At 39.4% G+C, this 23,269-nt stretch overlaps 1 protein-coding gene across 2 annotated transcripts in view; it reads left to right on the top strand.

Annotated features, from left to right (window-relative positions):
- Positions 1–4,398: 4,398 nt before the first annotated feature.
- The window catches only part of NUP205 (nucleoporin 205), an 82,498-nt gene continuing 63,627 nt past the window's right edge, over positions 4,399–23,269 (top strand). The window contains exons 1-8 of one of the 2 annotated variants that reach the window (XR_009008865.1): positions 4,399–4,541; positions 10,889–11,031; positions 12,267–12,438; positions 14,269–14,413; positions 14,801–14,960; positions 15,760–15,988; positions 17,210–17,374; positions 22,119–22,294. Coding sequence is in view for 1 of the 2 variants with exons in the window: in XM_007177106.3 (XP_007177168.2) it covers positions 4,514–4,541; positions 10,889–11,031; positions 12,267–12,438; positions 14,269–14,413; positions 14,801–14,960; positions 15,760–15,988; positions 17,210–17,374; positions 22,119–22,294 (1,218 nt within the window). In the remaining variant the exon portion in view is untranslated. The remainder of the gene's footprint in view (positions 4,542–10,888; positions 11,032–12,266; positions 12,439–14,268; positions 14,414–14,800; positions 14,961–15,759; positions 15,989–17,209; positions 17,375–22,118; positions 22,295–23,269) is intronic. The other variant, XM_007177106.3, reaches the window with a different exon arrangement.

Genomic DNA, 23,269 nt, shown 5'->3' with positions numbered 1-23,269 from the left:
AAATGGGTGAAGGGAGTCAAAATATACAAACTTCCCAGTTATAAAATCAATAAGCCACTGGGATGGAATTACAGCATGGTCACTATAGTTAATAATACTGTATTGCACATTTGAAAGTTAAGACAGTAAATCTTAAAAGCTCTCATCACAAGAAAAAGAATTCTGTAACTGTGTATGGTGACCATGTTAACTAGACTTATATGGTGATCATTTTGCAGTACATACAAGCGTTGAGCCATTATGTTGTACACCTGAAACTAATATAATGTATGTAATTATACTTCATTTTTTTCAAAAAAGAAAAAAGAATTAACTGTTCTTATTTTAAGATTTCAAAGAATTTTGTGTATACAGTTAAAACAATTAATTGGAGCAATGAGGGAAGTTACACACAATGGATCAATTAAAGGAGGGCACAGTTCTACCCCTTACCCCAGATAAATCACAAATTGGTTAATTGCTATTACTTCCATGTTTGCAGTGCACTCTTACAACTTGGTTAAACTCCTCCTAAGTAATTGACTATACCTCCACTTAGCACTTATTTTGCCTTAGAGAAAGTTTATTTTTGTTTAAACAGCACTCACAGAGCACTAAATGTCAGGCACAGTCTAAGCACTTTATGAATAAGCCTCTTAACGACTCTACAGTGTAGATACTAATATTATCACCTGCATTTTGAGACGAGAAAACTGAGCCACTAAGGAGGGTTTCACAGCTAATAAGCAAGGGACACAGAATTTGAATCCAGGAAGCCTAGCTTTAGGGTCTGTGCTCATAGCCACAATTGTGTACATATGGCCTCTCTCTCCACCAGTACATCTTGGAAGCACCAAGGTCTGCAAATTGTTTTTTCCTGAATTGTGACTGTAAGCCAGGGATGTGGCAGCAGCAGGGAGTACAAATGTAAAAAGACATAGCTGTTACTCTCTGGGAGTAAATCGATTGTTTATTGAACATAACAAACCACAAAACTGTGGTCTAAAACAGCAGCCTTTTACTTGCTCACAATTCTGAACTCTGGGCTGGACTCTCTTGCCCATTTGCAGTCAAGTGATGGCTCAACTAGGACTAGAGCATCCGAGATGGCCTTACTCATGTCTAGCATCTCAGCTGGTTTAGCTGGAACAGCTGGAGGCTGGCTAGGCTTCTCTCCTCCTGGTCTTTCATTCTCAAGGAGGTTGGCTGGGGTTTCCTTTCATGATGTCTCAGGGCAGTAAAAAGCAAAAGTGGAAGCAGCAAGGCCTCTCAAATGCTAGGCTTGGAGCTCACCCAGCGTCACTTCCACTGTACTGTTTTGGTCCAAGCAAGTCAGAAGGCCCACCCAGATTCAGTGTGGCAGATGATTACATAATGGCTTGAATTCAGGGATGTGGGTGGTGGTAACTTGGTGGGTGGTTGACAGAGGGACATAGAAAGAAAGATAGGTATTCCAGGCGGATAGGAAAGCAGACATACAAGTACACGGTACCAGAAAGCATGTCGTACCTGAGGAATAACAAATAGTTCAGAGTGATTAGAGTAAAGGGCACTTGAGGGAGAATAAGCGTGAGGAGGTTGAAGAAGGAGGTGGAACCAGATCAGGAAGTGGCATGAGTGCCTTCCTAAGAAGTTTCAAATGTTACCCATAGGAACTAGGTCACTGAGAAATTTTGATTAGGGCACGTACATGATATGATTTGTGTATTTGAATATCACTTTGGGAGACCAAGAGAAGGGGTGAGATGGAAATCAGGAAGACCCTTGAGAAAGCTATTGCAAAATACCAGGTATAAGAAGATGAGACCTCAATGGAACAATGGCATAGGGAGCAGAGAAGAGAAAAAGGACTCCAGAAATATTTATGAGGCAAGATGAATAGGATATGGCAATTGAAGGAAGAATATGGAGTGAATCCCAAGTTTCCAACTTTGGCAACCGAGTAGATACAGGGGACTGAGTTTTATGAGAAAAGTGCTCATTTAAGTTTTGGATCAATTGATTTTGAGATGCCTGTATGACAGTCAATAGAAGTGTGGGGTAGACAAGTTGGATATACAAATCTGAATCCTAGGAGAGAGGACCGGATTAAAGATACAAATACAAAATTCATCAACAAACAGGTGGTGGTAAGAAGCCATAGATCCCAGAAGCATGTAGAATGGTAGAATAGAGGCTGGGAATGACTAAAAGGGAAGAACAACATTTAATGATGAGAAGAGAAAGAGAAGGTGCTTCCCTGGTGGTGCAGTGGTTAAGAATCCACTTGCCAATGCAGGGGACATGGGTTTGATCCCTGGTCTGGGAAGATCCCACATGCTGCAGAGCAACTGAGCCCACACACCACAACTAGTGAGCCTGTGCTCTAGAGCCCGTGAGCCACAACTACATGAGCCTGCATACCGCAACTACTGAAGCCCATGCGCCTAGAGCCGGTGCTCCACAGCAAGGGAAGCCATTGCAATGAGAAGCCCACGCACTGCAATGAAGAGTAGCCCCACTAGGGGAAGCCCGCACGCAGCAACGAAGACCCAACACAGCCAAAAATGAATAGATAAAATAAATAAATTTATTTAAAAAAAAAGAGAGAAAGAGAAGGCCATATAGGAAACTTAAAAAGAAGAACTATAAAGACAGGAGGAAAACTAGGAGGGGTGGTGCCCTGTAAGTCAAGGGAGAAAAGAATTTCTAAGGTATTCGGAAAAGTGCTTGTGGGACTTGACAATCGATCACTGGTGACCATGCTGAGAGCAGTTTTAGAGGAGCTAATAACCCAATTGCTATGGATTGAGGAAACCTCAATCAAGTGACAGCATGCCTGTACGTGAGATGATGGGTGACGGGGGAGTTGCAGGAAGTTAGATTTCCTTAATCGAAAGTGATCTACCAAGAGGGAAATGTGTGGGCTTAAAGAGTGTGTGAGGGGAAGGCTCATAATAGATGTGCTGAGAAAGAAAATCTTCTTTGAATGCCACTTCCTGCCAAGTTTCTGCTCAATATTTTTCTCACTTTCGTGCTAAACTTCGGAAAAAATCCCTTTACCTTTTCATTCTCTCTTCCCCTTCACTCCTTAAGACCACTTTCATTGTAATCCGGCATTTGTCTCTATATAACAATGACTTTCAAAAAAATTACCCGTGACTTTTTTGTTCCACCTAATGTACATTGTGTCATTCAATATTATTTGTTCAGAAGAATGAATATGCTTGCTATTCTTAACAATGTACTCTGTGATTTTGTTTAAATTATTTAATTCTGATTTCCAGTAGTGAAATGAGACTATAAACTCTATTTTCTCCCAATCTCAGTGGAATGTTGGAGGAGTTGATAAAGTGAGGTTGTGAGGTACATGGAACATCTATGAAGTAAGCAGCTATAATTATATTTCCCTAGTAGGATTGTTTCAGGGATTAAATGAGATAATGTAACAACAACAACATTCTTAATAAATATTCTTAATAAATATCTGGTATATGATAGCAAATTCATTTTTAATTTATTTTTTATTGAAGTATAGTTGAGTTACAATGTTGTGTTAATTACTGCTGTACAACAAAGTGGCTCAGTTATACACATATATACATACATTCTTTTTCCTATTTTTTCCGTTATGGTTATCACAGGATATTGAATATAGTTCCTTGTGCTATACCGTAGGACCTTGTTGTTTGATAGCAAATTCTTAATAAATTCTTAATAATTATCTGGCATATTATAGCAAATGGTAATGACTGTATTTTAGTTTGAAAATTAGCAAACTAAAATTTAGCAAGTGAAAAAAGAAGGTCCAGTTATTTGGGGGTGCTTAGGTAGAAAAATATTTGGTGTTTATGAAATGATATGTCTGCAAATTGCTTCAAAATAATCTCCTGTGTTGGGGGTGAGGAACAGGAACTGACCAGCTATTGAAGCTGGTCATTCATTATTCTAATTTTGTATACATCTGAAATTTTCATAATAAAAAGTTATGATTGTTTAACTGCATGCAACTATATTGACGCAATACACTGGTATATACAGTAGATGAAATGTAATGAACTTAGTTTGCAACCCATCAAATGGCTTTTTGAGGTTTAGACACCTTACACCCCACTCCACTCCCCAAAGTAAGGGAGTAACGCAAGGAAGATTTAATTTGAAATGGAGATAATTATTTGGATTTACGGCTTTCATAATATCATAAGTGGGCGTCACTTCAATAAACAGTGTTTTTCTGTTCCAGCTAACCAACTTTAATCACTAGAAACAAACTACAAGTCCCAGGACGCACTGCACGACTAACGTCAACTCGAGGACCTCGGGTCTTCGAACTGGTTACCCTCGCCTGACTTGAATGGGAATTTTCGTCAATCCCGGAGAAAATTGACGTCTGTGACTTAGAACAGATTTTGGAGTATTTGTACGCCTGGGTCGGTCGAGCGTGCATTTCGGAAGGGACAGCGTGGTACCTTTCTGATTAGGCGCGGCCCCGGGCAGCCTCACCCTCTTCTGGGGCTTCCGTGCGGCGGGAGGGCTCCGTTAGTTCGCCTGCAAGATGGCGACGCTGTTGGCGGTAAATTCGGGTAGGTGCGGCCGGGGCAGAAGGCAAGCTGTGGGGCAGGGTGCTGGTCCGATCTTCAGGCAGAGACGCGGGCAGTGAGGTTCCTCGGAGTCCAGGTCCGCACTTGTGCATAGTGCCCGCTTCTCCCTAGCTCTGGGCCTGGAGTCCCGCCCCTCCCCAGTTTGAATGGCGCGCGTCGGCGCTGCGGCTCTAGCCCTAGAGTTGGGGCTTAAGGATCGAGGCACGGAGGCTTGGTCCCCTGGAACCTGGCGTGCAGTTCTCGCAGCCCAGGGCCGAGTCTGGTCCCTTCCATTCCCCACCCCATTATGTGTCTGCGGTCCGAATTCCTGCAGGATTTGCAGTTCTCCGGCAATGAGGCCGGGAGACCTGAGATATTTTTCAGCCAGGAGCGCAGGCTGAAAACTCGCACCTCAAAATGGACACTGGGGCCCTTCTTGGAGGTTGGGTGGGTGCGTGGGGTCCTACAGGAAGAGAGGTCCCTTGATTATGAAACCTGCAATCCGGAAGGTGGCCCAGGAGTGCCGTGACTCCCAGCTCTGCGTGTGTGGCCCGTCCCTGGATGCTCCCGTACCTTTGGAGCAGTAGATCTTCCGGGAGGGGCAGAATCTAGAAGGGAGTAAAGAAACTCTGGAACATTTGGATTGGGTCCTCTGGGCAATTCTCAATCAGGGGCGGAATCCCCCCGCCCCCATCGGGGCGTTTGAAAGAGTGGGTGCATTTTGACTGTCACAGTTCCTGGGATGCACCGCTGGCTCCTAGTGGGCGGGCCAAGGATGCCAGAAGTGCTGCAGCGGCCGGAGCGGGCCTGAAAATGAAGAATTTCCTGCTCAGAATGCCTTGATTGAGCCGTACTAAACTTCATGGGCGGTTAAGAGCACGTTTGTGTGGTAAATGCTTGTAGAGGATCTCACTCAAGAGGACTCTTTTCTAGGCGCCTTTTCTTTCCGTCTCTATACAGTCTTTTTGTTGCTGGTTTGTTCTTTTCACACGACTGATATTCTTGAAAACTTGTCTAAACCTGACTTTTGCAAATCAAACCATTTCGGAAAGCCTACGATAAATTGTTTTATAATAATGAATGATTATGTTTATTGAGTACCTCCTTTTTCGCAGCCACTGGACTAAGCGTTGTACTTTCATCTTATTTAGTGCCCTTTATACAACTCTGGGGTAACTGCTATTAAACACCCCAATTTGCAGGTTTGGAAATAGAGTCTTAGAGTGGTTAAGTAACTTCTCCAAGGTTATACAGCTAATGATTCGAAGCCAGTCTTTGATACTTAAACGTCTACATGCTCCTACTTAAGCAAAACGTAATTCATTTCATTACATAGTATTTCCATATATCTGAATGTTAGTAGTGAAATTACTTCCTTAGTACTGCTGTCCTGCCCTCCCACACAGATGTAAACTTAAAACAAGGCGTGTGTGTTTTATGTGTGGTTATATACTTTTCTTTAGTATGTACTCGTCTTAAGTTACTATCATTAAACATAAATCATTGAAGGAAAAGGAGTTGCCAACAGCTGCAAAGAGTATACATTGTATAACAAGGCCTTGTGGCAGGAGTGTTTAATTGGCAACATAGAAAGGAAACATTTTTAAGAGCCCAGTCAGGAGAATATTTTTTTAAGGAAAGTAAATGTCCAGCGAAACAACCCAAATGCCCATTGACGAATGAATGGGTAAACAATGTGGTCTATAGATAAATAATGGAATGCTATTTAGCTTTAAAAAGGAAATCCTGTCCTATGCTCAGCATGAATGAACCTTGAAGACATTCTGCTAAGTGAAGTAAGCTAGTAACAAAAAGACTAATACTGTATGATTCTACTTGTATGAGGGATTGAAAGTAATAGAAGCAAAGAATGTTGGTTGCCAGAGGTTGGTGGGAGGGGGAAATGGGGAGTTGTTTAACGGGTACAAAATTTCAGTTTTGGAAGATGAAAGTTCTGGAGATCTGTTGTACAACAATGTGAAAGCCCTTAACGCTACTGAACTGCACACTTCAAAATGTTTTTAAGATGGCAAATTCTTTGTTATGTGCTTTTTACCATAATTCAAAAAAAAAATTAAACATCTTAGAGTTGTAGAAGGGGAAAAAAGTAGAGGTAGAGTTTGAAGGCCTATGCCTGAGTTTCAGTGGCATGATTTACTAGTATTGTGACCTGTATCAGCCCAGCTGAGTAGACCTACAGGCTTGTGAGTAAGCACCCATTAACACTGACAGTCCTTGGATGGCTGTCTGGTCACCCCTGTCCTGTTCATAGCATTGTCTATTTCAGACCTTTTCCACACTCCTCAAATCTTTAAGCTCCAGCTGATCCCTCAGTCTCCTAGTCACAGAGAAAATAGAAGCCAACAGGCATGAACTCTTTTTTTCACCCTTGAACCTACAAACCTAGATATATGTGCACTGTTTCGCGTCAGTTTTGCTGTGTCTTCCTGTCTGAGGTAAATCCCGCCCTTTACACTCTTCTCCCCGTTGTTCCCTCCTCTCTCTTTTGTTCCTTTTCTTTCCGCCAATTGCCCAAATCTTTACCTCGATCTCATGCCTCATTCCATTTACTGTCCTCTCACTCCTCTTCACCGTCAAACCTTTCAAAGATTCATCAGTGTTCAGACCCTGTTGCCATACCTTCTCCTCCTCTAGCCACTCTAGTCTGTTCCCATCCTCCTGAACAGCTCTCAACATTTACATGCTTTTCTGTTTCACTAAGTCCACCAGACATTTGAAATCTATCTCACTTGATCTTTTAGGGTAAAGACCCAAATCCTTAACATGGGCAGGTAAGCCCTGCATGGTATGGCAGTTGCCTCCCTTGCTGATCCCTTCTTGGTACTCTCGCTCTCTTGGCATTTTCAGGGGTTTGAGAGTGCAGCATTTCCTCTTGCCTCGGGAACCCACATGCTGTCCTCTTTTCCTGGAGTGTACGTCCACCACCTCCCACTCCTACTTTCATCCTTCACATTTCAGCCTAATTATCACTTGCTCAGTGAATCCTTCCCTTCCCTGATCTCCCTGGCTAGGTCACATTCCCCTATTATGTGATCGTTGCCCTGGGTACTTCACCTTCATAGCACATACCATAATGGATATTGCCCTTATGTATGACTGTATGGTAAATGTGCTTCCTCACTACACTGTGAGCTTACCCATACCTAGTACCTGATGAATGAGTGAATAAATGTGACTTGCTGGAGGTATTCCTAAAATTTAGGAAAATAAATGTATTCCTCAAACAAGCAAATGACTTATGTTAAAAATACATATTTAGTAATTTGGAAAAATTATAACTTCCTTTCATCTGTAATCAATAACAGGGAGATATTTACCAAAATTAGTCAAACCAAAGACAAAATGAATATAAATCTTTGTTGCAGCTACCTTCCGTGATGTGTCGATGTTATTGATGGACTCAGGAGGCTGGTATCTGTGGGGTTTTTTAGTGTAGATTTTTGATCTGTTATTGGATGCCTCCCCACAAAAGGGGGGAAGTGGAATTCTCTCTAGAATTCACTGAGCTTATTCAAACTAAGTATGTATAGTGCAAAGAAAGTTATTCTTCAGGGGTTCTACTGAGTATTACTTTTACAGACAGTTTACTTTTGTTAGCTTTTTGTCAGGTTTTAAAAATACCTGTGGTAAGGCAAGTTTCACATTTGCCTACAAGTCATTTTTGATAACTTTCCTTCATCCCCTGTGCCAATCAGTTACCAGTTCTGACTCTACCAACAGACCTTGCCTTTCTATTTTACTGCCCTCATCCTGGTTAAGGTTCCATCACCTCATGAATAGCTTACCTACCCAACATCCTTGGGTCCTGAAACTTCATATTCTAGTTAGTCCATTGGTCACACCATTGTCCAATTTCATTTTGTCATCTGCTACTTGAAACATTCCCATTTACTAACAGGAAAAATTCCATCTTGGCCAGGAATACAAGGCTCAAACCTACTCTGTCCTTTGCAGCTGGAAAGAGCCAAGAAAATGATCTCTAGGGAAGTCAGTTAGTCATCATCCAACTAGCACCGTACAGGCTGTCACCAGGATCCAGGGTCAGGTCCTCATTTTGGCAGGCCTGGAACTGTGATGTTTGTTAGGGTATCCAGAGTTGAGTAGATTCCAGTAATTGATGTTCTCTGATCACATTGGGAAAAGACAGATATATAAACCAGTGTGTCAATTAATTGATCTTTAGTGGGAAGTACATCTGCATGGGTGCTCATTTCATTTTTAATTCTAGAAATTTATATGACGAGCTATATTTTTCATTAGAAGATTGACAAGTTTAGGATCAAAACAGGAGAGGCAAAGGAGGGAGTTGGATGGTTGCTCTCTATGTAAGGTCTAGACATGGTGATTCCCATTCCTCCACATCCCCACCCCAAAGACCCTGATGCATAACTTCCTGCTCTGCCCTTCAGATTAGGTTAGAGTCTTCCTTTTGTATGTTCTCATAGCACTCTGTACTTCTCCGTTAGTCTGGTAGTTCTGTTTTTTTTTTTTTTAATTTTATTTTTATTTTTGGCTGTGTTGGGTCTTCGTTGCTGCGCGTGGGCTTTCTGTAGTTGCGGCGAGTGGGGGCTACTCTTTGTTGCGGTGCGCGGGCTTCTCATTGCGGTGGCTTCTCTTGTTGCGGAGCACGGACTCTAGGCACATGGGCTTCAGTAGTTGTGGCTTGCAGGCTCTAGAGCGCAGGCTCAGCAGTGGTGGCGCATGGGTTTAGTTGCTCCGTGGCATGTGGGATCTTCCTGGACCAGGGCTCGAACCCTTGTCCCCTGCATTGGCAGGCGGATTCTTAACCACTGTGCCACCAGGGAAGCCCCGGTAGTTGTGTTTTTCTTTTTTTTTTTTTTTTAAATTCTTGGTTTTTTCTGCACGTACTTTAAATTTATTTATTTACTTATTTTTGGGTGTGTTGGGTCTTCATTTCTGTGCGAGGGCTTTCTCTAGTTGTGGCAAGTGGGGGCCACTCTTCATCGCGGTGCACGGGCCTCTCACTGTCGCGGCCTCTTGTTGTGGAGCACAGGCTCCAGACGCGCAGGCTCAGTAGTTGTGGCTCACGGGCCCAGTTGCTCCGCGGCATGTGGGATCTTCCCAGACCAGGGCTCGAACCCGTGTCCCCTGCATTGTCAGGCAGATTCTCAACCACTGCGCCACCGGGGAAGCCCCGGTAGTTGTGTTTTGAATCCTGCATTTAATGCCTGTCTTTCTTGTCAATCTATAAGTTCTCTGAGGCCTGGGATCCTGTCTGTCTTGCTTGCTCTGTAGTCCCTGGAACGTGCATGGCCCTCAGTAAATGTTTGTTGAGTGAATGGATGATCCAGCTTGACTGGTTTAGTCTGTCCTCTCCCTGCACATCCTTTTAAAAAAAAAATCTGCCCAGTAAATTGCCGCCTTCTGACAACATTGTTCATAAGATTGTAATGCATTTAGTTGGGTTATCTTGCATGTCATTCTGACTGTTCTGATGACTTTAGTGGGATTTGTGTTTTCTCAGATGGCAGTTAAACATGTTTGCAGAGCACCCTTTACGGTTTAAGCTATAGTTAGTTCATCTGTTGAGTGAGTGAGTGGTTTTGATTAGTTTCTCTTTCAGAGCCTTTATAAATACAGGGTGCCATATCTGATTGTTTGCAAACAGCAACTTTGGGCTCCCAGGTCGTGCTTTTCAAACCATGCTTAGCAGCAAAAGCTCTCTAAGTATTACTTATTATTGTTACTACCTTTACAAAGCAAAATGTGATCCTTTTTATATGAGTTTACAAAAGAATTCCATATTTCTATGCTGTTTTTTAATAGCTAGTGTCCCAGCCAAAATAAAATACTTGTTTTTTCAGCTTCTAAGTTTTACAGAATCTGATTTTTTCCCCCCTATTCTTGCTTTTCCTCTGGGTGATAGGGAGGGAAGGAAAGGCAGTTACATTTATTGAGTGACTACGATATGCCAGACACTATATTGTATATTTTACCTAGTTTATCTCATTTAATTCATTCAACCCTATGAAGCAGGTGATGTCCCTATTTTATATAAAAGGAAACTGAAGTTCAAAGAGGTTATTTTCTCACTCCATGTCACATAACTAATACTAAGTGACAAAACCAGGTTCAGCTGATATTCCAATTTAAAGTCAGGATTTACTTTATATTAAGTTAGGTAAAATGACGTTTATATTATTGCTTGTGAATTCTAATATTCTTTTATATTAATGTTTGGTTTGTATATATAACTCCTTATATTTAAAAGTAGCTGTGAGCATGACTAAAATGTATAGACGATAACCTTACCTTATTTTCCAAATATATGTTTTATTTGATGCTGATTTTTATTTTTTTTCTTTAAGCTGCTAGTCTGTGGGGTCCTTACAAAGACATTTGGCAGACTGTGGGAAATGCTCTTTGGAGAAGACAACCTGAAGCTGTCCACCTTCTTGACATGATTTTGAAGAAACACAAACCTGACTTCATCTCATTGTTCAGAAACCCAGTAGGAAATTTTCTTTTTTTGCTTCTTGGATTTGCTTTTTCCTTTAAAGATTGAAGGAGCAAGTACATTCTTAATGCATGTAAATGAAATGTTACTTGTTCTAGTCCATTTATTCAAGTTTTTTCTAAAAATGGAAGTTTCCTGGGAGCAATTATTATCTTTTTTCTCTTCTCCATAGAAGTTAATATTGTATTTATCTCTAGCTAGGAGATATCTTAATAGTATTTGAATACAATTTAGAAAGTTCCGTATATTTCAGAAATATGAGCCTCCTTGGAATTTCTGACTTACAGTTAATCTGTCTAAGCTTAGTAAGATTGATTATTTTATTTATTCCCAGGTACACTTCAACATTTTAACTCTTCATAATGTTATGTAAGTTGTGTTAGCAGTTAATTCTTACATATTGTTAATCACTGCATCTTGACGTACTTTTCAACCAGGGGTAGAGTACTTCAGTGGCAGGGATTCATATTTGGAAGCTCCTTTCCCTGCTGCTTGACAGTTTTTTTTTATAGACCAGCAAGACCATCTAAGAACTATTTAAGAGCCCTAGCCTGGGAGCCAACTGAGCTGAGTTCCAGTCTTGGCTCTACCACTAAAGAGTTGTATGACCACAGGCAAGTCACCTGACTTATCTGGGCATCAGTTTTTCCATTCTGTTAATAGAGAAGTTGAATTAAATGACTATATGGCCTTTTTCAAGGTGTAAATACCTAAGATTTTATGATCTATCAAGTAATTCTATACTATATGTTATTTGTTAAATATTTGCACCAAGTAAGCCTTTTTGCAAATAAGACTACATTTTAAAATAACATACTAATAAGCTATCATTAACCCTACTAATTAATTATATAATTCTTTTCGATTTGCTATTTCCCACTTGAAGATTTATTGTTTTTATATTTATTAAAGATATAATTAGAAAGTTTCTTAGACATTTGAAAAATAGTATGCTATTTTGTGTGATTTCTCAACATTTTGTAGTTCAGAGTTTAGCAGAAGCAGTTATTGAGAAGGTAATAACAGTATAAAAAGTTGAAAGTGATGTAAAATGTTACCTCATAAAGGTCTAACTATATCTGATAGTTAGACCTTTATCTGATAAGAAATGCTCCTGTTTGTCACTTTACCAGACTGCTTGTGAATAAACTTCTCTAGGTAACAATTTACCTTGTCTCCATGTGCTATTTTCATTACATGATCCTATTTATTTATTTTTATTGTTGTAGCCAAAAAATGTTCAACAACATGAGAAGGTTCAGAAAGCCAGTACAGAGGGAGTTGCTATCCAGGGTCAACAGGGAACCCGACTTCTTCCTGAACAGCTCATTAAAGAAGCCTTTATCCTCAGTGACCTTTTTGATATTGGAGAATTGGCAGCTGTTGAGCTTCTCCTTGCTGGTAGGTTGACATTTAACTGAATCTATGGTAAGGTAGTACATAAATGTAAAATTATTCACTTGTAATTTAAAATATTATATCATTTAGATTCCAAAATAGTTTCTAAAGATGTAGTTTATTTGATATTCATAGTGTTTCCTTTTTTTTTGTTTATCTGTGACTAATGGGAAGGCTTTAGTTTAGGGATCAGAGTTGTTAAAGGAAATTTAACTGTATTAAGATAGACTTTTTCATGGTAATTGACTAGCAAAGAATGACTGCATCTCAGAAGTTTTGTAGCACAAAGCATTTATTGTCATATAACGAGTAAGAAGGTAAGGTCACTGCTTTTTTGGAGTTTCTTTTTGAGGGGGTGATTCAGATAATGAATAGGTAAAGAATAAGATAATTTCGATAATACTGAGTTCTAGGAAGAAAATAAAACAAGGCAATGGGATATAGAGACATGGGGGGTGATAGGGGGCACCTGTAAATTGGGTACTTAGGGAAGGCCTCTCTGAGATTGGGACATTTGATCTGGGACCTGCCTGATGACAAGATACCAGAGTTGTTGGGGAAGGGTGTTCCAGGGAGAGTAGACAGCTCAATGTGTGAACAAAGGCCTGCTGAAGGATACAAAGACCACTGTGGCTGGAACATCAGGAACTAGGGAGAGTGAAGGAAGACAAGGACAGAGCAGGAGTCGGACCATAGTCTTGCAGGCCATGAAGATTATTTGGATTTTATTCTAATTACAGTGGGAGGTTGTTGGCAGGGGCTTTAAGCAGGAGTTGCAGAATCCAGAATAACTGAAATTATTTCTCTGGCTGCTGTAGAGAGAAAAGATTGAAATTTCCATAAAGTAAGCAGTTCATTTTAATTATAGCAAGGGAACCATGTGAAGAAGCCAGGTGGGCATTTTAATTGAAAGAAAGTCTAATATGTCTGAAGATAGAACGTGGCTGCCAGAATCCTTTTTGACCTAAGGCTGCATTAAAAGAAATACGATATTGAGAATGACTAAGGTCGTTTTCCCATTCTGTGATGCAGATGTTAGCTGGACATGCTTGAATTTTGAGTTTAACTCAAAACTTCATTTAACAGTTATTTTTTCTGTGCATATTATGGGCCAGGCACTGTGTTAAGACTCCAGGGATATAAAGATGAATAAAACTTCAACTAGTGTAAAGGAGCTCATGGTCTAGTAATTGAGAAAGACATGGAAACCAATAACTATGCCACCATTATGTGCATTAATGCATGGTTCAGGGATGGTCCAGAGGGGAGGCATTTAAATTGACCTCAGGTTGTACAGAGAAGTCCACAAAAATAATGAGGCTTACGGTAGTTGTTGAAAAATGAGTAGGCATATGTCAGGTGGAGTAGGTGTGCATTCAGGAAGACAGAGGGCATCTAGACAGAAGAAATCTCCTGTAAGAGGTGTGAGGCAGTGAGATGAATTTGGGGAACAGAAGGGAGTAGAGTGTAAGAGCGATTGGGCCAAGGGGCGAAAAAAACCATAGGAAATGAAACTGAAACTATAGGCAAAGTAGTTCAGAAAAGACAAAGTAGAACTTATTCAAAGGAGAGCAGTTAAAAAGGGTGAGTAAAAGCTGAAACATAAGAAAATGTTATTTAATTTACTAGGGGAAGAAACATACAAATATTTGAAAGACTTTTTGTGAAAGAGATGAAACAGTGGGTAGATGTTTGAAGTAGAGGACTCTTAAGACCCTTTAAACCCTAAGGTTCTGTGATTTCTTTGAACTGAACACTGGTATAGTGATTTTTGTCTCAGCCTAAACACATATGTGTTTATTTACTAAATTATTTCTCAACTTCCTTTCCTAGGAGAGCACCAGCAGCCACATTTTCCTGGCCTCACCAGAGGCTTAGTAGCTGTTCTTTTATACTGGGATGGAAAGCGGTGCATTGCAAATTCCCTGAAAGCCTTGATACAGTCTCGACGAGGAAAGACATGGACCCTCGAACTCAGGTCTGTTTGCATGCTGGGATTTCAAGGGGTTAATTAGAAATTGCTTGAAGAATTATAATTTTAGAAACAAAAATTCTCTTTAGTATGTATAATTTAAGTGTATAACCTAAGTTGAGTAATAAATAACTCCCTTATTCTGCCAAGAATGACACAACAGTTTAAACCTGCTTTATTTTGTTTACAAATGAAATGTAATTCAGTTATTTATGGTTAGAAGTTTATTGAAACACAATGATCTAAAAAGAATGGCAAGAGCTAGGTTATAGCTCATCCTGATTGTTTCCAGTAACCCAACATGATCATCAAAAGAGTGTTTGCTATATCCATGTGATGAGAAAGTATAAACATTACTGTTCATTATAACTTTATTGATTTTTTTCATTACAGTCCAGAGCTGGTTTCCATGACAACACGGTTTACTGATGAGCTGATGGAGCAAGGATTGACTTACAAAGTTCTTACTCTTGTGTCACAGATTGATGTTAACAATGAGTTTGAGAAACTACAGCGTGAGAGAGGTTTGGGCAGTGAAAAACATCGAAAAGAGGCAAGGGTTCAATGACATCAATTCACGGGTTGTCTGTGTCACATCTTGGAGGCAGAAAAGTCATGTCACTTAGAACATTCTTCTAATACAGGCATAGGAAAATTAACAATGCATAGGAAAGTGTGTAGGCAGTTGTGTCCATGAAATTGACTTGCACTTGTTTCAGCCTCTTTCTAGTCACTATGTGCCATGCTAGCACTTTTTCTGGAATGAGCCCTTTAAGAAATTTTTTTTTTTTTTTTAATTTATTTTTGGCTGTGTTGGGTCTTTATTGCTGCGCGCGGGCTTCCTCTAGTTGTGGCGAGCGGGGGCTACTCTTTGTTGCGGTGTGTGGGCTTCTCATTGCGGTGGCTTCTCTTGTTGCAGAGCACGGGCTCTAGGTGCACGGGCTTCAGTAGTTGTGGCACGCAGGCTCAGTAGTTATGGCTCGTGGGCTCTAGAGCACAGGCTCAATAGTTGTGACGCACGGGCTTAGTTGTGCTGCGGCATGTGGGATCTTCCCGGACCAGGGCTTGAACCCGTGTCCCCTGCATTGGCAGGCTGATTCTTAACCACTGTGCCACCAGGGAAGCCCTGAGGCCTTTAAGAAATTGATTGTCCTATAGAGGAGGTTGGGACTTAAGAATGAGTAATTAACCGTAGGGTTTGTTCAGAATTGCAGAGGTGAGATTTTAGGGTCACTTATGGATTCAGATACATTTATATAGTTCGCCTTTATGATAGATAGTTTACATTTTGGAATAAGATCAGGCTTCAGTGTAATTTATTTATACCAATAATCATTCATCTTTATTTCTAGGTTTCTGATCTCATCAAGGAGTGCAGGCAGTCTCTGGCAGAAAGCCTTTTTGCCTGGGCTTGCCAATCACCTTTAGGCAAAGATGACACTCTGCTCCTTATTGGACATTTGGAAAGAGTGACTGTTGAGGCTAATGGCTCGTTGGATGCAGTGAATCTGGCTCTTCTTATGGCACTTCTGTACTGCTTTGATATCAGTTTTATAGAACAAAGCACAGAGGAACGTGATGGTATTGGATTTTGTACCTATTAATACATTTATTTCAAAAATCAGATTTAATTGTGGAGGTAACATTTAAGAAGGGTGGTTTTTTAACAACTAAGATAAAAATAGTATATTTTATTCCTTTGTGTGTAATTCATCCATATTTGAATATTTAGATATAAGATCACATTTTTAAAGTAATTGCAGCCCCGTTAGATATTTCTGTTATCTTTTGAGGTTTTGGAATGGGAAAGTGCTAAAGGATTTGCAATATATGTTTGTTGAGTTAGGCATGCCTAATTTACTTGCTTGTTTTTTTTTTTTTAAATTAATTTATTTGGTTGTGCCAGGTCTTAGTTGCGGCAGGTGGGCTCCTTAGTTGCGGCACATGGACTCCTTAGTTGTGGCAGGTGGGCTGCTTAGTTGTGGCTCACCCGTTCCTTAGGTGCGGCATGCAAACTCTTAGTTGCGGCATGCATGTGGGATCTAGTTCCCTGGCCAAGGATTGAACCTGGGCCCCCTGCATTGGGAGCGTGGAGTCTTAACCACTGCGCCACCGGGGAAGTCCCCCTACTTGCTTGTTTCTTTACTATTCACATTTTAAACCTTTCATTCTAAGGGAGGATCACTATAATTTTTAGTAATATATTATCTTTGACTTTTTTTTTTCTGTGAAGTAGATAAAATTTCTCTTGGTAACCTTGTAAACAGTTACTGCTTAGAACTGAGTATCTCAAAAATGATTCCCACAAAGGAAGCTTATTGCCATTTAATGTCATAAATATTTATAATTATTCCAACAGTTGTCCGCTGTCTGCTTTTGACTGTATCATCCCCGTCTCCTTTCGTTAGGTATGTGAGGAGACCAGACATTTCCCACTCCTCTTTGGTGATCATCCTTAGCCATTACAAAAGGCTTATTTAAAATACAACTACCCCTTACCTCCAATCAAATTGTCACATAGTACATTGTGTGTCACATAACAAGCAGTACCTGTGCTTCTCATATAGGAATGCTGCCAGTTAATGCATTGGTCAGATTTCCTGTATTGAATGAAATGAATCACAGAATTAAGTAGATGTAGTCTGTTTTTATGATAGTATACTTATTATTTCAAACATTAATTATAATTAGTCATAATTTTTTGATGGGAATACTCTGACTTTCTGATTCTTAGACATTATTCCTGTATATCAAAAGTGAAAATTTCTCTACTTTGGTATAGTTGTCTATTTTTGTTTTCAGATATGATTCATCAACTTCCACTGTTGACAGAGAGACAATATATTGCAACAGTTCACTCTCGTCTTCAAGACTCACAGCCTTGGAAACTGCCGGGGCTGCAAGCCACTGTGAGACTTGCCTGGGCACTGGCATTGAGGGGGATATCTCAGCTCCCTGATGTGACAGGTAAACTGATTGTAGGTCATTTTGTTATGAGGAAATGACATATCAACATTTAACGGCATTTCAGAAAAGGTGTTATCTTTTTCTTTTTTTTTTTTTTGGCTGCGCTGTGTAAGAAAAAGGTGTTATCTTTAACATGTATAAGCATGAGCCTAGGAAGATACCTAGAGTTGCGGTAAATGAAATTTTGTATTGTGAAATACGGATCTTTTCCTTTTTTCTTGTCTCCCAAAAGAAATTATTTGAAAAATTTTTTCCCTTTCTTGCAGCCAGTGACAATTCTCTTTTAGCTTCTTTTTTTCCTTAAGAGTTTTAAATTTGAAATGACAGTGTAACAGTATTTTTTTTAACATTTTTCTTTTTGGTTTTGTTCACAGACTAATTTTTCTCACATTGTGTCAGATTAAAAACTACTATTATTTTAAAATACAGTATATTAGGTGATATTTGGTTCAATCAATAATGGATGGGGAATCTGACTTCTAACAATTTGTTACCCACTATAGCATATCCTCTTCTGCTGTTTACGTTCATGTAATTATCATACTAATAGTGGTTTACTCTAACAGGGTGAGAACTATGCTTTTGTTGTAATTTGAAGCCCCCAAAATTGTCACTTCTGTAGGTTTTTAGGGTAAATCTGGAAAGGTTTTATTAACGTTTACAGTCCATGTCAATGTTTCCTAGTCTTAGAGTGTCAGCAGATTCCAGTATCTTATCAGTTGTATGATTCCAGAACATTTTGTTCTCTAGTCTCATGCTGTTCCCAAGTGGGCTGTGGAAAGATTTTTTTTTTTAATTTTTGAAATTTATTTTATTTATTTTTTCTACAGCAGGTTCTTATTAGTTATCTATTTTATACATATTAGTGTATATATGTCAATCCATATCTCCCAATTCATCCCACCACCACCACCCCCCAGCCAGTTTCCCCCTTTGGTGTCCATACGTTTGTCCTCTACGTCTGTCTCTATTTCTGCCCTGCAAACTGGTTCATCTGTACCATTCTTCTAGGTTCCACATATATGCGTTAATATACGATATTTGTTTTTCTCTTTCTGACTTACTTCCCTTGTATGACAGTCTCTAGATCCATACACATCTCTACAAATGACCCAGTTTTGTTCCTTTTTATGGCTGAGTAATACTCCATTGTATATATGTACCACATCTTGTTTATCCATTTGTCTGTCAATGGGCATTTAGGTTGCTTCCATGACCTGGTTATTGTAAATAGTGCTGCAATGAACATTGGGGTGCATGTGTCTTTTTGAATTAGGGTTTTCTCTGGGTTTATGCCCAGTAGTGGGATTGCTGGGTCATATGGTAATTCTATTTTTAGTTTTTTAAGGAACCTCCATACTGTTCTCCATAGTGGCTGTATCAATTTACATTCCCACCAACAGTGCAAGAGGTTCCCTTTTCTCTACACCCTCTCCAGCATTTGTTGTTTGTAGATTTTTTGATTATACCCGTTCTAACTGGTGTGAAGTGGTACCTCACTGTAGTTTTGATTTGCATTTCTCTAATTATTAGTGATGTTGAGCAGCTTTTCATGTGCTTCTTGGCCATCTGTCTGTCTTCTTTGGAGAAATGTCTATTTAGGTCTTCTGCCCATTTTTGGATTGGGTTGTTTCTTTAATATTGAGCTGCATGAGCTGTTTATATATTTTGGAGATTAATCCTTTGTTTGTTGATTCGTTTGCAAATATTTTCTCCCATTCTGAGGGTTGTCTTTTTGTCTTGTTTGTAGCCTCCTTTGCTTTGCAAAAGGTTTGAAATTTCATTAGGTCCCATTTGTTTATTTTTGTTTTTATTTCCATTACTCTAGGAGGTGGGTCAAAAAGGATCTTGCTGTGATTTATGTCATAGAGTGTTCTGCCTGTGTTTTCCTCTAAGAGTTTTATAGTGTCTGGTCTTACATTTAGGTCTCTAATCCATTTTGAGTTTATTTTTGTGTATGGTATTAGGGAGTGTTCTAATTTCATTCTTTTACATGTAGCTGTCCAGTTTTCCCAGCACCACTTATTGAAGAGACTGTCTTTTTTCCATTGTATATCTTTGCCTCCTTTGTCATAGACTAGTTGATCATAGGTGCATGGGTTTCTCTCTGGGCTTTCTATCCTGTTCCATTGATCTATATTTCTTTTTTGGTGCCAGTACCATATTGCCTTGATTACTGTAGCTTTGTAGTATAGTCTGAAGTCAGGGAGTCTGATTCCTCCAGCTCCGTTTTTTTCCCTCAAGACTGCTTATGGAAAGCTCTTTTTGTGTTACAAGTTTTTCTTTGGCCAAGTATTATTATTATTTTTTAATAAATAAATTTATTTCTTTATTTATTTTTGGCTGCATTGGGTTTTCGTTGCTGTGCATGGGCTTTCTCTAGTTTTGGGGAGTGGGAGCTACTCTTTGCTGTTTTGCGCAGGCTTCTCATTGCAATGGCTTCTCTTGTGGAACATGGGCTCTAGGCGCATGGGCTTCAGTAATTGTGGCACGCGGGCTCAGTAGTTGTGGTGCACAGGCTTAGTTGCTCCACAGCATGTGGGATCTTCCTGGCCCAGGGCTCGAACCCATGTCCCCTGCATTGGCAGGTGGATTCTTAACCACTGAGCCACCAGGGAAGTCCCTGGCGTAGTATTTTTTTATGTTAAAGCTGGTAGATGGTGAATTAGACATTTACAGACATGTACAAATTCTGTTTCTCAACTACACCTCTTATTCATTTACAAGTCTTATTTCAGTACTTTTCTGGCATAAAATTACTGTATACTTTTAAGTAGCTATGTGATAGTTAATCAAATTACTGTACCATTGGCCTAATCTTGAGAGGCACAGTAGAAAATACTATATACTTCACTAGATAAGAATAGGAATCCAGGCCTAGTTTCAAGTCCTAGATCTTTGGCTACTTAATCTCTTTAGTTTTACATGCTCATACCCTCTTATAATCTTTGAAATTAGGGGTATTATAATGAATTTTTCTTTTTTTTTTTTGGCTGTGCTGCATGGCTTGTGGTATCTTAGTTCCCTGACCAGGGATTGAACCCAAGCCCTCGGCAGTGAAAGCGTGGAATCCTAACTACTGAACCACCAGAGAATTCGCTATAATGAACATTTTAAAGTATACATTTTTATCTGTTAATTTATATTTTAAAAATTACTAGAAAAGATGAATAGCTTATATTGCAGAAATGGTCATTTCTTGAAATAATCCAGACGAGTTTTAACAAAGATGTGAATTTTGAAAAATTAGTTCCTACTCTTTTTGTAGACTTCTGGACATTTTATAAAACATGTTTATTACATTATTTTATAAAAAATGTGTTTTGAATTTTACTAAACTGATTAAAATTTTTATATACTGTTTTGAGATGACAAAACTCAATTTACATTAAGATATTAGTGTGCTTTATTACCTAAGTAAGTAGTCTTCAAGTAAGTAGGCTTCCCTGGTGGCGCAGTGGTTAAGAATCTGCCTGCCAATGCAGGGGGCACGGGTTCGAGCCCTGGTCTGGGAAGATCCCACATGCCACGGAGCAACTAAGCCCGTGAGCCACAACTACTGAGCCTGCGCGTCTGGAGTCTGTGTTCCGTAACCGGAGAGGCCGCGACAGTGAGAAGCCCGTGCACCGCAATGAAGAGTAGCCCCCGCTCGCCACAACTGGAGAAAGCCCTTGCACAGAAACAAAGACCCAACACAGCCAAAAATAAATAAATAAATTTATTAAAAAAAAGAAATAGTTCTTAATTCCAGTATTTCTGAATTCAAGTGAAGGCTTGGAACTAGTTATTGTTATTAATATTTAATTAATATTAATAATTAATAATTTTAGTAATCATTACTGTTAGTAGTAATAAAGAATTAAGAAACTGTTTTGTTCTCAAGGAGTTTGTATGATATGGGTAGATATACAGACTTTATTTCAAAATGCAAAACAACACATAAACAAACAAAAAAAACAACCAATCTCTTTTCCTCTGGTTGAGACTATCCTGGTTTATATCTATTCCTGACCCTTTTCAAGGCATTGAAAGTGTACTTTAAGTAACAATGTATTTGGTCTCTATGACAGTGAAGCAGAATAAGCTATTTAACATTTCTTTTTCAAAGACAGATTATCACAAAATTACCTAGTAATTTAAAAAAATATATATATTTATTTATTTATTCATTTTTGGCTGTGTTGGGCCTTCGTTGCTCTGCGCGAGCTTTCTCTAATTGTGGCGAGCGGGGGCTAGTCTTCATTGCGGTGCAGGGGCTTCTCATTGCAGTGGCTTCTCTTGTTGTGGAGCACGGGCTCTAGGCGCGCAGGCTTCAGTAGCTGTGGCATGCGGGCTCAGTAGTTGTGGCTTGCGGGCTCTAGAGCACAGGCTCAGTAGTTGTGGCGCACAGGCTTAGTCCCTCCGCGTCATGTGGAATCTTCCCAGACCAGGGCTCAAACCTATGTCCCCTGCATTGGCAGGCGGATTCTTAACCACTGAGCCACCAGGGAAGTCCCTTAAGTAATTTTTTTTATCACTCTCGCTGTTATTATGAAGAGTAGATGATTTTCTAATGTACTTTTTCTGTAGTTCTTTGGGGTTTGTGAGTCAATTACAGTTACACACTGTCTTATTTTGTGTACAGAACATGTTAGAAGGTTGAGAAGAGATCTGAATTTTGAAGGATCAGCAGAATATTTTGAGATATTATAATCTAGTTTAGTAATTTTTCCTCCATGTGCTGTTTTTCTAAATATGTTCCTAGCTCTGGCTGAATTCACAGAAGCAGATGAAGCAATGGCAGAGCTCGCAATTGCAGACAGTGTTTTCCTGTTCCTCACTGAATCCGTAGTGGTGTCAGAAAACTTCTATCAGGAGGAATTTTATATTCGTAGAATCCATAATCTCATTACAGATTTCCTGGCACTTATGCCAATGAAGGTAAGTGTAATAATGTAAGATGAGTAAAAAGTAGTAGAAGAATTTTATAAAATAATTTAAAATTGACTAATTAACTAACTTTATGTTTTGGAAACTAATAAAATCTTTTACTGTAGACTAATATTTGGCAGTAGTTGTTATGTTACAGCTTGTGAATTAGTTTGTGATTCATGAACATGAAATAATGTAAGACCCATTAACTGAGAACAAGCTAAAAGGAAGAAATATTTGATGTTGAGAATGGTTTGTAATGAGAAAATAATGGGCAAATGAAAATGCTTCTGTGGGGAGAAAATTATTAACTTCATGCTACCCTGGAGAATCAGTGCTAAGGTTGTCTTATTTAATGCCTTTTATACATGATTTAGAAGAGGTATAGTGGAGAATCTCCAGTTTTATAGTTTCATAGATAATTTTTTAGACTCTTAATTATAGTGTATAAATAGACCTCCACATAGATACGGGTAAAGTAATGGGTTTAAGAAACTAATGCAAAGGTTGCTTTTTTTCTTTCTTTTTTTTGTTTCTTAATAACAGGGCCCAGGGGCCCTGCCCACCTTTAGTGAGGTTACATTTGAATAAAGTGCTCGAGCTACAACCTTGATCCAAAAAGGAATTCTTAGAGCCATTTCAGACAGTTCCTACATAGCATACGTTCTGTGTGCCATTTGGTGCCACGGAAGCCATCAGGGTGGTGGCAGGGAGTAAAGGAGGGGGTAAATCCTATAAAGCTGCCTTTTGTGTGTGTGCATAAAAAAACACCCGAAGGGTCTACACTTGTAATACCGATGTGCAGTTCTGATATCTTACCTACTGAAAAACATAAGGCAAATGGAAAAACTACCCAGAATGGTAGCAAACAAGGAATGAAGTGCTTACTCATGATATAATGAATCAAGTGTTCATTGAGTTTCTCCTGTATTCCAGGTAACCATGCTAGGAATTGTGAAGAAAACAAGTAGGGGATTGATTCCC

Source organism: Balaenoptera acutorostrata, chromosome 7 (genome assembly GCF_949987535.1).
Source record: "Balaenoptera acutorostrata chromosome 7, mBalAcu1.1, whole genome shotgun sequence".
Lineage (NCBI taxonomy): Eukaryota > Metazoa > Chordata > Mammalia > Artiodactyla > Balaenopteridae > Balaenoptera > Balaenoptera acutorostrata.
The sequence above is the reverse complement of the archived record's forward strand: the minus strand, read 5'-3'. Positions and strand labels throughout refer to the sequence as shown.